The 17,334-nt window shown below is 39.4% G+C and overlaps 1 protein-coding gene across 1 annotated transcript in view; it reads right to left on the bottom strand.

The window, feature by feature from the left end:
• Window positions 1–17,334, bottom strand: part of LOC145990140 (sodium channel protein Nach-like) — a 123,879-nt gene that overhangs the window by 3,733 nt on the left and 102,812 nt on the right. The window contains exon 10 of the mRNA XM_083125803.1: window positions 16,051–16,151. Coding sequence (XP_082981929.1) covers window positions 16,051–16,151 — 101 coding nt within the window. The remainder of the gene's footprint in view (window positions 1–16,050; window positions 16,152–17,334) is intronic.

Below are 17,334 nucleotides of genomic sequence, written 5' to 3'. Positions count from 1 at the left end.
ACGCGCACTAGGTTATCCCTTCCCGGAAACACTTCTTGGATGACGCCGACTCTCCACGAGAGTGGTGGAAGATTGTCCTCCTTCAATAGCACTGGTGTGCCAGGCTTCAAATTCGACTGAATGGCTGTTCATTTCTGTCGCTGCTGCAGACTATGCAGATAGTCCTGAGACCACTTCCTCCATACTCGCTTCTGGAACTGCTGTATGCTCTGCCATCTGGATAATCTGTTGGCAGCCAGATCTGTAATGTTTGGTTCAGGAAATGAGGTTAGAGGACCTCCAATAAGAAAATGACCAGGGGTAATGTAGCTGAATTCATCATGAGAATCAGGGAGTGTGGAAAGAGGACGGGAGTTGAGGCAGGCCTCTATTTGGCATAGCAGAGTTACTAGTTCTTCGTATGTTAGCACGGCGTTTCCTGCTACTCTGCGGAGATGGTATTTCATAGACTTCACTGCACTTTCAAAAATCCCGCCGAATGACGGACTGCGTGGCGGAGAATACTTCCATTGGAAATTCTCTTCTGCTGCAAATCTGTTGATGTCCTTGTTGAACTCTTGTGATTGAAGGAGTTTACGTAATTCCTGCAATTCATTTTTAGCACCATGGAACGTCGTAGCATTGTCGCTAAAAATACTTGCACACTTTCCTCTTCTCGCGGTGAAGCGTAGTAGAGCTGCGATGAAGGCTTGTGATGTCAAGTCTGAGACAATCTCTAGATGAATTGCCCTTGTGGCAAGACAAGTGAAAACTGCAATGTAGCATTTTCTTGTGGATCTGCTTCTTACGGCTCCGGTCTTGATGTGGTATGGCCCTGCGTAATCAACGCCTACGTGATGGAATGCCTTGCTGGGTCTCACTCTACTGGAGGGTAACTGCCCCATCAGCTGCTGGGTGGCTGAAGCCTTCAAACGATAGCATATGTTGCACTGGTGAATGATCTGTTTGACCACCTGTCGTATGCGAGGTATCCAGTATTTCTCACGAAGTGATGATATGAGAAGCTGTGAACCAGCATGCATAAGTCTCTTGTGTTCTGATGCTATCAGAATTTTCGCGAAATGACTCTTCGGATGAAGAATAATTTGATGCTTGCTTTGAAACTCCAATTCACTGTTTTCCAATCTTCCTCCGACACGAATTACTTTTTCATTGTCGAGAAATGGATGAAGGTTCCTCAAAATGCTTTTGTTGTGTACTTGCTGCTTGTCAGACAAATCCTTGATTTCCTGAGAGAAGAATGCACGTTATGCACGTTATCTTGATGCAGGCAAGTGTGGCGCCTTGAATTTCAAAGGTGGTAAGGTCTTCACTCCTTTTCTCTCTTGAGTTTCTGCAATTGCTGATGAACCTTTTGCAGAGTGACATTACTCTCAGTAGCTTGGATAAACTTGAATATCTAGATATGATTTCTTCTTCAGTTGTTACATGAGTGACCAATGTGGTAGCTGCTACCTTACGCTGCTCTGGAATAGTGTTGTCGTCTGGACGGAATGCTAAACTGGATGATGGCCACTGTGTCTCATCTTCTTGGAGCCAGGTGGGTCCGTGCCACCAAAGCTGAAGTGATCTGATAGTTTTTGCATCGACTCCTCGTGAGATCAGATCTGCAGGATTGTCTTTTGACGGAACGTGCTTCCAATCACTGACCTGTGTGAGTTCCTGTACCATAGCAACCCGGTTGGCAACAAAAGGTTTCCATTTACTGGCTGGTGATGCCAGCCAAGCTAGGACGATTTTTGAGTCGGTCCATAGGTGAATGGTGTCTATACATAGACGCAGTATGGACAATGCTTTGCGTACCAGTTTGGCTAGTAGAACTGCCGCACATAATTCCAAACGTGGAAGAGTGGTTCTCTTCACCGGAGCCACCTTGGACTTTGAACACAATAAGTTCACACTTATGTGACCCTCTGAATCAATTGATCTTACGAAGAGAACGCTGCCATAGTTTCTCTCTGATGCATCAGAGACACCGTGAATTTGAACTTTCCGTATGTCTCCTGGAGCCAAAACGAACCGTGGTACTTTTACTTCGTTAATACATGTGAGCTGCGAATGAAGACGACGCCATGTTTTCTGCAAATCTATAGGAAGCGGATCATCCCATCCTACATTGTGGAGCCATAACTGCTGCAGGAATGACTTGTATGTAATCACCACTGGCGATATTAGTCCGATTGGATCGAACACTTGTGCAATTATGCTGGCAACTTGGCGCTTTGAGAAGATCTTCAACGAGCCTACATCCACTGTTGTGGCGACCTTGCTGTCCATGAGAAATTCGTCCGTGGATGGGCGCCATGAAATTCCCAATGTTTTTGTGCCTTCTGTGTCGAATTGCACTAGGTCCTGTACTGCCTTCAATTCTTCTGGAATAGATTCCAACACTGCCTTGCTATTGGAGCACCATTTACGTAGATTGAATCCTCCCTTCTGGAGTAATTCTGTGAGACTTTCACGCAGCTTTATTGCACCTTCAATGCAATGATTTCCTCCCAGAAAATCGTCAACGTAGAAGTCATGTGTCAAGACATGAGTGGCTACTGTGAAATTTGATGATTCATCTTCTGCCAACTGCTTGAGGCATCTTGTGGCCAAGAATGAACTTGAAGTTAATCCATAAGTGACTGTGTTCAAACTGTAAACATGGATCGGTTCGTCACGTGATGCTCTCCATAAGATGCATTGAAGTGGTCTGTCTTCTGAATGCATGTTAATTTGCCTATACATTTTAGCCGTGTCTGCAGTCAGTGCGATTTTGTGACTACGAAATCTGAGCAGGATTGAAAACAATTCTTCTTGTATCGTGGGACCAATCATCTGTATACTGTTCAACGATTCCCCCGTAGTTGTGGGCGAGCTTCCATCAAAAACCACTCTTAAACGTGTAGTTTTGCTTGATTCCTTGATCACACAGTGATGTGGAATGTAGTACCTTGTCTCCTTGTCTCTGGATACATCTTCCAATGTCCCAATTTGTTGCATGTGTTTGAGTTGTTGGTACTCGACCATGAATTCTGTGTACTCTCTTTTCAATTCCATGTTCCGATCAAGTCTTCTTTCTAATTGGTTAAATCGTGAAATCGCTGTTTGCAGAGAATCCCCAAGAACGGATCTGTCCTTCTTCAAGGGTAGTTTGACTGTGTATCGACCTTCTCGATCACGAGATGTAGTTTCCTGGAAATGTTTTTCACAGGCGATTTCTTCTGGCGAAGACAACTTATCATGGAATTCCTCCAAATCCCAAAATCTCTGTAAATGGAAATTGACTGTATCTTCTGTGCGAACAAAGAATGACTTCGAAGGTCCGTTCGTAGATGGTGCATTGGGAATCCTTCCTGCTACAATCCACCCAAATTCAGTGTTTTGCAACGCTGGATAGTTTCCTGTTCTTGAAAGTTTTTCTGGCTTGAGAATCGTGTAGAACACATCTGCAGACAAAAGTAGGTCAATGTTGCCAGGTGTATGGAAGCTAGGAGCTGCTAAATGTATGTCACTCGGAATTCCCCATGTGGAAGTTTCGAGCCTCTGCACTGGCATCGAACCTGTGATGTTTGGCAAGATGGAACAAGATATATCCATGGTGAATCCACTTATGCTGGATTTAATCTGCGTCTCCATGGTGTGAAAGGCTTGGACTGTAGCTTCATTTATCCCTTGGATAGGTATTCGGCGTTTTTCTTTCTTGATGCGTAGCTGCTGAGCAAGGTTCTCTGTCATAATGTTACTCTGCGAGGCTCCATCCAAAAGTGCACGACATGGGAGCCACTCGCCGTATGCGTTCTTGATTTTTATGACTGCTGTGGCTAGGAGAACTTGCGAAGTTTCTCTGTTCTTGACAGAACAATATGTTGCTTTAGTCTGGGCATCATTATCCTGAAAACGAGTATCATCGCCTACTGCCGATTTTCTTCTGGATTTACTGGGCTGCTTCTGTGTTTGACGTTCTCTGTTGTTCTTATCTTCATGAAGAAGGGAATTGTGTTTCTCGCCGCAATACTTGCAAGATCCTGCCTTGCATCCTGACCTAAATCCCTGGTGATCTGACTGTCCAAGACAATTGAAACAGATCTGGTTTTCTCGAAGAAATTTGTACTTCTGAGCTATCGTAGCTGCTTTGAAAGAACTGCACGCAAACAGCGGATGCTTATTATTCTTCATAGTATCCTTGCAATACAGGCATGAAGGAGATACAGTAGAAACATACGATCTTGAAGGAGAAGGATGCGCAGGTTTGTGACTTTGTTGTTTGGTGTTGCCACTAAACTGTGGTTTGAATGTTGATCTTTCATTGGAAATTGGTTTGAATTTCTCTAAAGCCTTGGTTCTGTGCTCTAGAAATTGAAACAAACTGTCAAGAGTGGTGAATTCAGAATCATTCACTTCTAATTCAAAAGCTTTTCGTGTGGTGGCATCAAGCTGAGAAGTAAGATGTTGAACTAACACTATATCTGATAGTGAACTATCTCCTGCTAATAATTTTAACGCTGAGATGGAACTGATAGCTGTGTTTGTGAACGATCGCAATTCCTCTGCGTTTTCTTTCGACACTGGTTTTATATGCAAAATATCATTGACGTGTGAAGCAGCTATGAGACGCTTGTTGTCAAAACGCTCTTGGAGTTGTTTCCACGTTACACCGTAGTTGGATGCTGTAATTGGTATGCTTTCAATGATTTGCAATGCCTCACCCTTCAGTGCGACACGTAAATACTGGAATTTCTGAATATCTGAAATATCCGAATTATCATGTATGAGCGAAGAAAATGTGTCTTTGAATGATACCCATTGGGTGTAATTTCCACTGAAATGTGGAAGCTCTATTAACGGCAACTTGACTTGAGACTTGCACGAAGCCCTGTGTTCATTTTCCGCGCCGTCTGTATTTGAATGATTTCCCTCAATTAATGTTAGCATCTGCGACTTGAGATCGAAATATGAAAGTTCGATTGTCTCTCGAACTGCCGTGTGTTCATCGTCTGTGGCTTCAAATTCAATGCAATCCTGAATTTCTTCTATCTTGGGCCATAATGTGTTCAGTTGCTCCAGCCGAACCTTGATCTGTTGAACGTTCGGCGCCTCTGGATCAACACTGCTAATATACGACTGCAATCTCGTTATTTGCCCCCTGTAGGCGGCACGTTGCTTTAGAAGATGTGCTAAGTCTGCCATGCCTCAAGGTGGGAGGGACAAGCAATGCGTATTGAAATGAAAGGAAAAAGTGAGGAAATATTGAACCAAACACTGTTGTACTCACCGATCTGGCATTCACTGGACCATCTAGGCATCTGAAGTCCTGGTTAGGCTGCAACACTGCGGGTACTCGAACAGCTGATGCACGGTTGCTATAGTGATGTCACGTCTGCACGCGTGGGCTGCTATGCACCTCTCCGCGATACGTTTTTCCTCGCTACGAGTTTCCCGCACGAAACGAACGAAAAAGCCAGTCCCGCGGGGGAATAGAAAACTGCAGTCTAAAAATAACTCAGCGACACACCAGCGATGTATGACGTCATGTCACTGGTCGCCGACTGTTCCTCACACAGCGGGAGGGGAGAAGGGAGAGGAGTGTGAAGCGTCACTGACAAGCGAACAGCGAGAGCGTTCTCGGTCGGGGAAGTACCGGGCGTGTCCTTCAGCCACGTGGAAAATATCTCGCGCGCTACAACGAATGACGTAATGCTTTCAATAACTTACAGTTACTGCACTTGAAAATAAAGTTTGCACAACACAATGTCACTAGAATCACTGATGGTAACGTACCTCATGCTCAATACAAAGGAGATCGCGGCCTGCGGAGGACCAAAAATGATGCGTTTGCTGCCCGGTAGGACCCTGATTGTCTCCCTGGAATGGATTGTGTCGCTACAGGGCAAAGTTCACCGCGATCCTCTTGGGAGTTGTAAAGAAAACACAGGCACACACACTGATAACTATAACTATGTATTATAAGGTATATGCACATAACACTTGATTACACTTCCCATGCACTCCTGTCTAGGGAAAACTGTTTACACGAAGTTGCATCTGGTGTTACAACAACGCGCCACTAATGAAACGTAGCCATGTTGGGCTTACGGTATCCATAATTGTCTGCGACGGTTTCTGGCTGTGTCCCGAGTGGCCTCTCTACGCACACTGGCTGGAAGTAACTACCGCGCTAAAATGGCGGCAACTAGACACCGCGCTAAGATTGAATTAGCCAATGGGAGTGCAGGTTACTTAAGGCATTTGAAATACACAAATAAACAATTGAAGCTATATGCAATATAAAATATATAAAGAAATAATAAACATGGTTACTTTTATAGATAAATCTCCAACAATGAAGGACAGTTAATTTCATGACTTGAAATTCTACAATGAGTTTCTAGTACTCCAAGCAAGCTAGCCAGTCAGGTTCATCAATGTTGGTTTTTACGAAAGTACAGTTTTCATCTCATCAAGGCTTGTAACTGATTCATTGAATGTATAATGCTACAGAGAATTAATTTGCAACAGACTGAAGTGAAGCTTCCTTCTCATTGTGTGGACATTGCAAAATCTTCCTTACAATTAATGTGCATTTTCTCAATAATAGTGTACCATTTATATGTCACGATACACACAGCCGCGAGAACAATCTTTTCCCACTGACAGTTGTCCAATGGAAAGATATTTTAGTGATTGTTATGCAGGAATGCTACTTAAAAAATGTTTGCAGAATATGACAATGAATGATGGTAAAATGGGCAATTATGTTGTTGAATTTCTTGAAAATCTCTTTCATTTCCTATTGTCTTCCTGAGGATACATAGTATGTCTTGTTAGCTGGCATAGTCGAAAATCTGTTTTTAAAATCATGCACATAGTTATGTTATAAGAGCCTAATATAAGTCGATAAGAAATTAATACAAGTGTTGTAACATTATTCAGTTTTGTCATTTAAAATTTTAATTTTAATTCCATAGAACTTGAGTTTCAAAATTAAAAAGGCCCTGTTGAATATGTACTCGCAATGTTGCATATTCAAGAGATTAATATGAAAACTTTACATATTGTTAATGTTTCCAATGTTGAATTCATAATATCTCCAATCCTTGGTATTAAAGTGGAGTCGTGTATCTCCAATTTATTTACCTCTTTTTAGAGTTGGACATATTCCTAATAATACATGCAGGGTGTCTACCAATCTGAAAAAAACTGGAAAAGGAAGGAAATTTACTTTCTCTGGAAAAGTCATGGAAATGTCAGGGAATTTTAATTTTTTTTCTGGAAAAATCAACATTTTTATAGCAGTTCACTAAAAGTAGGTTTTTGAGCAAATAGAAAAGAACAAGCCAGAAGTTTCTGTAAAAAGAAGAAAGTTGTTGTGGACAAACTATACTTCAGTTTATATTGAGTATTATCGGTATTTACAGTAGAAATTTCTTATTAAATACTCAGGAAAAGGTCATGTTTTGAACAAGTTTCAAATAGAGATCTCCTACAGTAAGTGGCTATTGGCATTTACCACTTTCTTGTTGCAATTTTTGGATTGTTTTTGTTGAGATTACGAATAAAACATATGTTACTCTAATTATCAGGCACATATATTCTAGACTAGCTAGGTTATCTCCGAAGTTCAAACAAAAATACAGGAACAAATCAACTAGCAAATGTAAGTGATGCTTCACTCTCACATAATGACAGCAGGGAAAAGTGCTAGTGAATGGTTGTCTTTACTTTAACCTATTTCCAGACTTCTTCCTGAAGATTCTTCCCCAATGAGCTACCTACCCATGACGTATTTGTGGTGCATTCTAAAACAAGTGCTGGACAGAGAAGTTCATACCAGAGTGTGGAAAACAACCACTGTACAATGGTCAAAGGAATGAAATAAATCATATCATATCATATCCTCTCAGTGTTGCCAACAACTGGAATGCAAAATCCGCTAAAACTCAAACTCCACTAAATAAAATGTGTATAAAAATGTACACATGCTTAATTGATGAGAGCATTTTTTCCATGTTGACAAAACATTCACATAAAGGTTTGTATGAGGTAACATTACACTAACTAAATGATGTAGATGACAGACACCTGTAGCGATTTTACGATGAAATTGACAAATTGTTCCTGCCGCCTCTTGCAATTCCGCTTTTGTTGCCAGACAAGTTGCAAGCGTTCCTTTGATAATTGGCCTTGGAGGATCCTTTGCACTGTAGCTTTGAGCCTGTCCACAGCCAGGAAAACGTAAACATCCTTGCATGATAAGAAAAGTCAAAGTGTTGTCTTGAGTACAAAAAAACTAGACAGGAAATGCTTTTTTAATGACGAGTATTTAATAAGAAATTTCTACTGTATATACAGGTAATACTCAATGTAAACTGAAGTATAGTTTGTCCACAACAATTTTCTTCTTTTTGAAGTAACTTCTGGCTTGTTCTTTTCTCTTTGCTCAAAAACCTACTTTTAGTGAACTGCTACAAAAATGTTGATTTTTCCAGAAAAACATTAAAATTCCCTGACATTTCCATGACTTTTCCAGGGAAAGTAAATTTCCAGTTTTTTTCAGATTGGTAGACACCCTTCATATATTCTTAGGAATATGTCCGACTCTAAAAAGAGGTAAATAAATTGGAGATACATGACTCCACTTTAATGCTAAGGATTGGAGATATACAGACCTGACTTCCAATGGAGCACTTCATGGGATATACACTAAGCAACACTAAAAACTGCATTTCTGGAGTTTCGATCTTCTGGTTTTCACATGACATAATAATAAGACGATAAGTCACTGTGCATAAGAATAAATAAATATATAAAACACTGTGTTTTCCTCAGTGGAACACCCATTGCACCATTCACAGTGAGCTCCACAGTGCGTAAAAAGGTAAAGGTAAAGTGTTCCCCTGTGCATAGCACCATGCCATGAAGGCGTATAGGGGGTGTGGGGGTAACGCCCCACACTTTCTTGATCCGGTCGTGAGTGGGGGTGATGTGATCAGCATCATGCCCCTGACCACCTTTACCCCCCAGGGTTTCCCCCAGGTACCCATGTTATTCGACGCTGGGTGGGCGCCGGGGCCGCTTCCACCATTAGAAAAGTTCCCGGATTTGAACCGGCCAGGGATCGAACCCGGGACCTTTAGCATGGTAGTCAGACGAGTTACCGACTGAGCCACCGCGGCCACTACTCCACAGTGTGTAAGCACTCCTAGATTCCAGCTAATGCTGCTGCGTTTTTACAGTGGAACCTCGATTTTATGTTTTTCATGGAACAAGCTCAAAAAACTTAACATGCGGGAAAATGTAAAATCTAGGACAATTTATAACATTTTCTTAAGTTGGGACAATCGAGATTGAATGTATAATGCTGGAAAATGTAACATCAGGGTTCCACTGTAATAGGCTAAAGTTCAACATACATGTGTTGGAAAAAAGAAATATTGTTACAATGTTTGCCATTATAGCTTTTATTAGGGCTGAACTACAGCGCCTTGAATAACGTAGTGTGGAAAACGACCCAAGAAACTGGTTCCCCGAGACGATGACAAGTAGATGGCAGTGCGATCGACCCAGGTGCTAATTTTGTTATGAAAGTAATGCGGCTTAGTTAGTTTGCAGTCACGAAATGGCATTAATTTGGAAAGAAAAGTAAAATAAAATTAATAAATAAATAGCATGCGTAACACAAGAAGAAACATTGCAATGTGATTCCGGACGTCAGGTCTTGGACTGTCTATTAGAGTTTATTTTTCTATGTTATTAGAATATAAATAGTATCCTGAGAGAGATTTCATACCGAGGCGACAAACCACAAATGTCGCTTGAAAGCGAGCAGTCGGAAATCAATGCAGCCTTTCGAACCGTAGGGACACAAGCTCTGACTACACCGTTTCCTCAAGGAGACTTTACACCAAAGCGACACACGACAAACGATACGAGGATTTCACACCAAAGCGAAACGGGTCATTCGGTCCAAGACAACTTTCATACCGAAGTGACACATGTTGCTTGGAAACGAGCCAATCAAGAGCAACATTTCACATCGTAGCGGCATGACGGGAAGTACAGGCCAGTGTTCGGTTGGTGAAATCCTCAAGCGATAAGTGTTGCGTGCTGCTTGTCGCTTTGGTGCGCAATCTCACTAAAGCAAGACACTCATTGCATCGCGTATGCGCGAACAACAAACCACGGCAACATGTTGCAAGCTATTGAGGAAATGGTCCAGTTTGAGCGACGCACAAGCGACAAAGCGACACGTGTGGCTTATCATGTCGCCTAGATCTGTTGTCGTAATGTGCGGTTTATCGTGTCGCCTATCTGTTGTTCGCAAGCAACGCTTGCTAATAGACTGAAGGCACCATGTCGCTTGTCACTTAGTTGGGAACTCCCCCTGTAACACGTTGCTTCGGTCTCAGCACCCTTCCCTTAAGGAGCTTTCCAACTGAAGTAACAACTAGCACGCAAATACGCCATATGAACGTGTTGTTTGCTGTTTGGACCCTCATGTGCAATGAATTCTATTTTACAGTCTGGAAGTGTGTGTCACTAGTGTGACAGTGTGAACATCCCGAGTCGCTTGTCCCATTGGTTTGAAAATTTCCTTACACTCATGCCGATGGCACTAAGAAAGTTTTGTGGGGTTCCCCTTGTCGTTTCATGCAATCATCATTATCATCATCGCCGCAATTAGTTTAAAGCGGAAGAAAAGAGACAGTAAATATCAAAAATACAATTGCTTCAGTGTGTATATCTTTAAAAGAAATGATGATGATGATAATAATAATGAAACTAATTCATACACAAAAATTTAGTTTGCCAAGAACATTCCACGCGAATTTTTTCTCCCGTATTGTTAACGAAAGTATGACGATAACAGGACGTGGTCGACTGTCTAGAATGTTCGTTAATATCTTCGCGACCACTGTACCATATATCATAGCAATTATCACATTCATAGAAATGCTTCATGTAAAAGAATCAGACGTTGCAGCGAAAACTCCATTTACTTTCATTATAAGCAGTCGAACACCAAGCACCGAGGTCAACACCAGCACCTCTAGCGGATCATTTTCGAGTGGAACCAGCCAGAGAGTGCAGAACCATGCCGTTTTCCACACTACGTTATTCTAGGTGCTGTAGCTGAACTGATACCTGCACTGATGCCTATACTCTCACTGATACAGATACTTGATAATTGTAATAATTAAAAGCTGCTCAAAACATTGATTAATATTAGTGTGTAAGTACCAATTTCAAATTACAAACATCAATTTGAAGAGTTTTGCTTCAAAACATTTAAGAATTGCATAAGAATATTAAAATACCTGAAATGAAATTACTCAAAAGTTGATGAAAAATATTTTTTTTTCCTCTGGACCTTAAAAACAATGCTAAACCTGATATCAGTTCATTTCCCTTCAAATAGAACCAGAAAACATTGTAATTATTTTACATTTTTTGGCCTTTTAGTTCATGTTTCAGTATTTTTTCTTCATTTTAGAGGTTCATTTTTCTCCACCCCTGTTGTTTTTTTTAATTATAAATGCATTTAGTGGCAAAACTTAAATTTTTTAATTTCCTGACATGGTCCTTCTAGCGAGTTTGACATCAATCGAAAATAAGGTCTTTAGAAAAACACAATAATATTCTTAAACCCTTCCCTGTGTTCGGCGTAATATTACACCCTTGGTCACTATAGCTAATTCTGTGTTGGGCGAAATATTACGCCCACGAACATCTCTGACTAAAGTAACTTGTGTTGAACGGAATAATATGTTTTTTGTTGGTGAAACATATGTTTTGCTATTGAAGAAGCAACGACCTTTAATTTAGTCATGATTTTCAGTGCCGACGAAGAAGTAGTAGTAGTTCAGAGGAAAGTAAACTAATTTTGTGTTATGCTGGCAAAGTGCCACGTTTAGTCAGTTGCTTTATGTACATTTTTTTGGTGTTGCGTTATTTGAACTGTTGGTGATTTATTTTTGGTTTTTGAGTTTGTGAGTTTCTAATAGTATTGTCAAACAGGATTCCAAAATATTTTTTCCCTTCATACCTATTGAAGATATTGCAATGAAACTTGGTGGACGCATTACGTATAGACCATAGTATTTTCAAGGTAGATTATAATTGGGTACCTATATCCAGGGCCGGCCCAGAGGGCCCCAAAGTTAACAAAAGGGATTTTGCAGAGGGATATTTCCCAAATTATCCCCGATTTCCCTTTCCTCATACATGATGTACACATGTGCGTGGTACCATTTGAAAGCCTGTTTGTTCTATTCTGAAGAGAAAGACGTATAAACCATGATATTTGGATCCATTGTGCTGAAGCAGTAGCTACTTAAAAATATTACTACGCAAACTCAGAAAAAAATACACAGAACGGGAAGCCATTTTGTCAGAAAATTTCACAGGTAAGGGTTTAACTGAAATACAGAGTGTCCACAAAGTCCTGTCTCTTGAACTTAGAATAGCTATAAGTTGGTAACGAAATGTAGGAGATGAATACGACTTTAACACAAGAGAGCATGGTCATTTGGCATGTTTTTGCGGTTTAAAGAAATACACCACCTACCTGAAGAAATGCAGGAGGGGGAGGGATATCGTGCAGGATGGAGGAAAAAAAAATATGAACAAAATCATATTTTTGCCACAAAACTTCTCTCAATTGGTGGTTTACAACAACTTTATCTGAACTTTTAGTCTCTACGTACACAGAAATATTGAAAGAGGCTAATTTTTGTAGTTGCAATGTGTAGGGTGACAGAGAAATGAAATTTTATGACATCAGCAGGAAAACCTACTTTTTGCACATTTTCACGGCAGTTTGCAATGCTGCGAGCATCAAATTGCATGGCACGATGCATACCTGGAAGAAAAAGTACTGATATCGAGTGATCGTAAATTGTAACATCTGGTATGGACTGTTACTTTTACTGCTTGTTGGTTAGCAACACTGACTTCTCTGGTGAACAATCCAGGCAGCGCTGCCGTGCTTTTTAACTGGATCAAACCTGTCAGGGCTGGTCTGTTGCATTGTTGGCTCGTTGGTTGTGTCGTATGTGAGTGACGTTGTTTTAGCTGCTGTGAGTGCTGTTATTAATCTGATTTACAAGTTATTATTCCTTTATCAAAAGAATTGCATATCTTTTGAAATGAGTTACACCTTGCAAAAATGTGTTTTTATCCTCAAATGTTTCTTGAGAACAAACAGTCATGAACAGGTGCAGGAACAGTTTTCATTTTGGTATCCTGGCAAGAGTGTACCTGTACAACATAGGAAAACAATTTTGCGGCTTAAAAACAAATTTCATGAATCTCGTAGCATGTGTGACAAGCCACGAAGTGGAAGACTTAGTGCCTTTGCAGCTGATTTTTTAGAAGATTTGGAACTGTGATTTGTAGGGGTGTGCGGGATCCCGAAAAGTCGGGAAATAACTAATGGTCATTTTAAAAAGTCGTTAATTCTAGACATTTTCTGCATTGTAAATGTCTGGAACTTATTGTTTGTTTTTGCATTTCTCTTACAAAAACTATCACTTAAAGTGAAAATTACCTGTAGAATTCGAGATTTCCAGAGCTCCGACTTCCTCAGGAAATTTCAAATTTTTCCCATCCCAAATGTCGGGATTTAAAAAAATTTCCATCCTGACTCAAAAAATTCTGTCCTGCACACCCCTAGTGATTTGGAACATTGGTATACTCGTTCGCCTAAGAAATCACTCTGGCGTTTATCAAAAGAATCGCATATCCCCAAATCACCCATACATAAAGCACTGCGTAAGTTAAAGTTTCGTGCTTACCGTGTTCATGTCGTACATGAACTTAAATTTCCAGACATGGACAAAAGAATACAATTTGCTAGATGTTTTTTTTTTTCAGACATTCAGGTCTCAAAGGGAACTTGACAAAATTTATTTTTCCGATGAAGCATGGTTTCACCTATCGGGTTATGCTCACAGTAAGAACTGTAGGATATGGGCTACCAAAAACCTTCATGTTTTACATGAGGAGCCACTTCATTCCATGAAAATAGGTGTTTGGTGTGCGATATCACGGCGGCGCATTGTTGGACCATTTTTCTTCAAGGAGACTGTGAACAGTGCTGTGTATATGAACATTATGCAGGAATTTGTGTCGATGTTAGAGGAGGATGAGAGACACGCATGGTTCCAACAACCATGTCATTTATCACGCGAAACAATGCCTTTGTTGAGAGAATTTTTTCATGACAAATTGATTGGAAAGGGCTTGTGGTCCCCTCGTTTCCCACTAAATTACTTCTTGTGATGTTATTTAAAAGACGTTGTTTATCATTACAATCCACGAACATTAGAACATCTACAGGCAAACATTGTGCATGCTATTACCAACATCAGCCCACAAGTTGTGAAAAAAGTCTTCCGCAACTTAAGGCGTCGTCTGCAATGTGCCTTGGAACAGAGGGGTGGGCATTTCCAGCATTTGCTTTAGACGAGTCTGTTCTGACCATTGTTGCTACCCATGTAACTAGTTTACTGTTTGTTACAAATTTTCAAAAGAAATATGTATTCGTCAATGTCAGTACTTTTTCTTTCCATGTTGTGTAGTTACCCAGCATGCATCGTGCCATGCAATTTGATGCTCGCAGCATTGCAAACTGCCGTGAAAATGTGCAAAAAGTAGGTTTTCCTGCTGACATCATAAAATTTCATTCATTTCTCTGTCACCCTACACATTGCAACCAAAACAAATTAGCCTCCTTCGATATTTCTGTGTACGTAGAGACTAAAAGTTCAGAGAAAGTTGTCGTAAACCAGGAATTGAGAGAAGTTTTTTCGGGCAAAAATATGCTTTTGTTCATTTTTTCCCTCCACCCTGCACAATACCCCTCCCCCATCTGTATTTCTTCAGGTACGCAAAAACATGCCAAATGACCATGCTCTCTTGTCTTAAAGTCGTATTCATCTCCTACATTTCGATACCAACTTACAGCTATTCAAAATTCAAGGGACAGGACTTTGTGGACACTCTGTATTTGGCAATGCATTAAAATCCTTTGTGTGAAGCTTAATTTGAGGTTCCCTTGCTGGACACTGTATCACTTTAATCTGTGGTTTTAAAGTAAAATTAGTCACAGTATTAAAGAAATATATACCGTAATGTACGTGAAACACAACTATATTTTTAGATACTCGCTAACTACAGAATCGTAGAAAGCCCACTCTGAATAGAGATGAATGATTTATACAGAAAAACTTTGAGGTATATTTTATGTAACCTTGAAGTAAAAATAAAGGATTAGCACTTAATTGATTATTTTCCTTTGCTTCAGTAGTTAAAACCACCAAACAATGGGCTTTACTGAATTATTCAACTACTCTTTTATAATTTATGAAAAAAAACAAGCTTTCATTTTCAAAGCAAAAATTATTTTTGGGTTACTTTTTAATAATTTTAAGTTCTATAGGTCATCATTTGACATTTTTAGGTCATCAACTTCCAAGCTCGAGTAATCAAAAAATACAGTTTTCCAACACAATATTGGTGCAAAATTAATGGAGACTTGGAACTTGGAGTAATTTCCTGGATAATTAGGCTCTGCAAAAGTGCTACGTGGCATTTTTTTTTGCTGACCCCACAAAATACCACAATGCCAGAAAAGTATCAGCCAATAACATGCAACTGATCCTTTCTGATACCGATATATTGATATCGGTATCAGCTCGGCTCTAGATATTGTCTATCACAGTAACAAATGCAAATTCACACAATTTCTTAATGTTTTTAGTGATAACCTTCCTGTTACAGCAGCATATAAAATAACATTACCATCCAGCTCTCAATATTAACTAATTTATCAGTCCAAAATTATATCATGAAGTTATTATTTTGGCGAAATGAAACTCTTCCCGACAGATAATAAACTACCATTTTAAATTCTATTTGAATAATGTAAAAATATACTACTTTCATTAATAATAAATAGACAAAATTTTTAAAACAGGTTTTAACTCTTGGCACTGAGTATTCCACAAGAATGCACATTAATCGAACAGTTAATCTACTGTGAGAAATGAAAATTTGTATTACCTAAAAGATCCTCAAAATGATACAGAATGTCTCTACTTAGTCTGACCTTTGGATATGAAACAATTTTCCACGTAAATGATGTCCGACCACGAAATCCATGACTGAAATATAAGTTTAATTTTAAAAGAATTACCATTGTTTTTCACTTAGTAGAAAAAGCATGTTTTATATCTTAATTGTGTAATGGAAATGAATAAATTGAAGATAAATAAGTCATATTACAAGAACATTTACCTATTTAATAATTTTTTCTTGTTATAATCACCAATCACAGAATTTTATATAATACATTCTAATATAGAATAAATATTTTATCATAATTCCTCCATTTTGCTACATACAGGGTTGCCATTAAAAAAAATGAGACCCTGTGCAAACTACCATATTTGCCGGCATATAAAACACACTTTTTCCTTTAAAAATAGGTCTGAAAAACAGGGTGCATCTTATACGCTGATAGTCAATTTTTTATTACCTTCATTTCTGGAAACTTTCTCTCTTTTGACTTGGACAATTTCTTTCTTGCTTCCTGTCGGTGTGTGGAAGCATTCCAATCACGTAGAGTTCATACTAATGTATAAGGACTCAGGTTCTGTTTAAAAGAGCTTTCAAGTGCTTCTCCATTTAGCTTTGGAGATGAATGTCTTGGTTTGGAAGAAGATTAAAATGTATTCTTTCCTAGTTAGATTAGGTAACTTATTTGTTGAAAGTAGACATGCACATTACTTTATATTTGAAATACTGTAAATTAATTATAATATTCAGTGATAAAGCTCTTTCCTCAAAAATGTGTACTGTGCTGCAGGCGGTGAACGTGAGTTGTTAATGTAAGACAACTGACGACTATGAAGTAGTTTGTTTTTAATCAAGTGACTTTTATCCTTTTTCTTTCTGTTTTTAACTTGCTTGCCTTTTTGATGTGATTTTATTGGAGCACTCTGAAGAAGGATCCGGTGACGGATCCGAAACGTCAGTTTTAGAAAGAACCTTATGGGCCACACAAATAAAATCTATATTTTACCTCTCATAATTAGCAGCTGTGGTTATGCAAACATTTAAGAAATTAATTGCTCATTGTAAACATTAAAATGAGCTTCCAAACTTGTTCCTTCCTGCTTGCTGTGCCACGATTGACAGAGACAGTGTTGCTACATGAAGGGAAATTTTCCTTGGTAAAGAGGAATCTAGGTTCAATTTTAGGTAAAAAGGGAAATTTATGAAAAATATAGAAATTGCTGGAAAATCGAAATAGTGGAACTTCTGTTTTTGTTTTGCTTGCCTCCC

This window comes from Lepisma saccharinum, chromosome 7, assembly GCF_977018435.1.
Source record: "Lepisma saccharinum chromosome 7, izLepSacc3.1, whole genome shotgun sequence".
NCBI classification, from domain to species: Eukaryota; Metazoa; Arthropoda; class Insecta; order Zygentoma; family Lepismatidae; genus Lepisma; species Lepisma saccharinum.
Note: the sequence above shows the minus strand (reverse complement) of the source record. Positions and strands in the feature narration are given on the sequence as shown.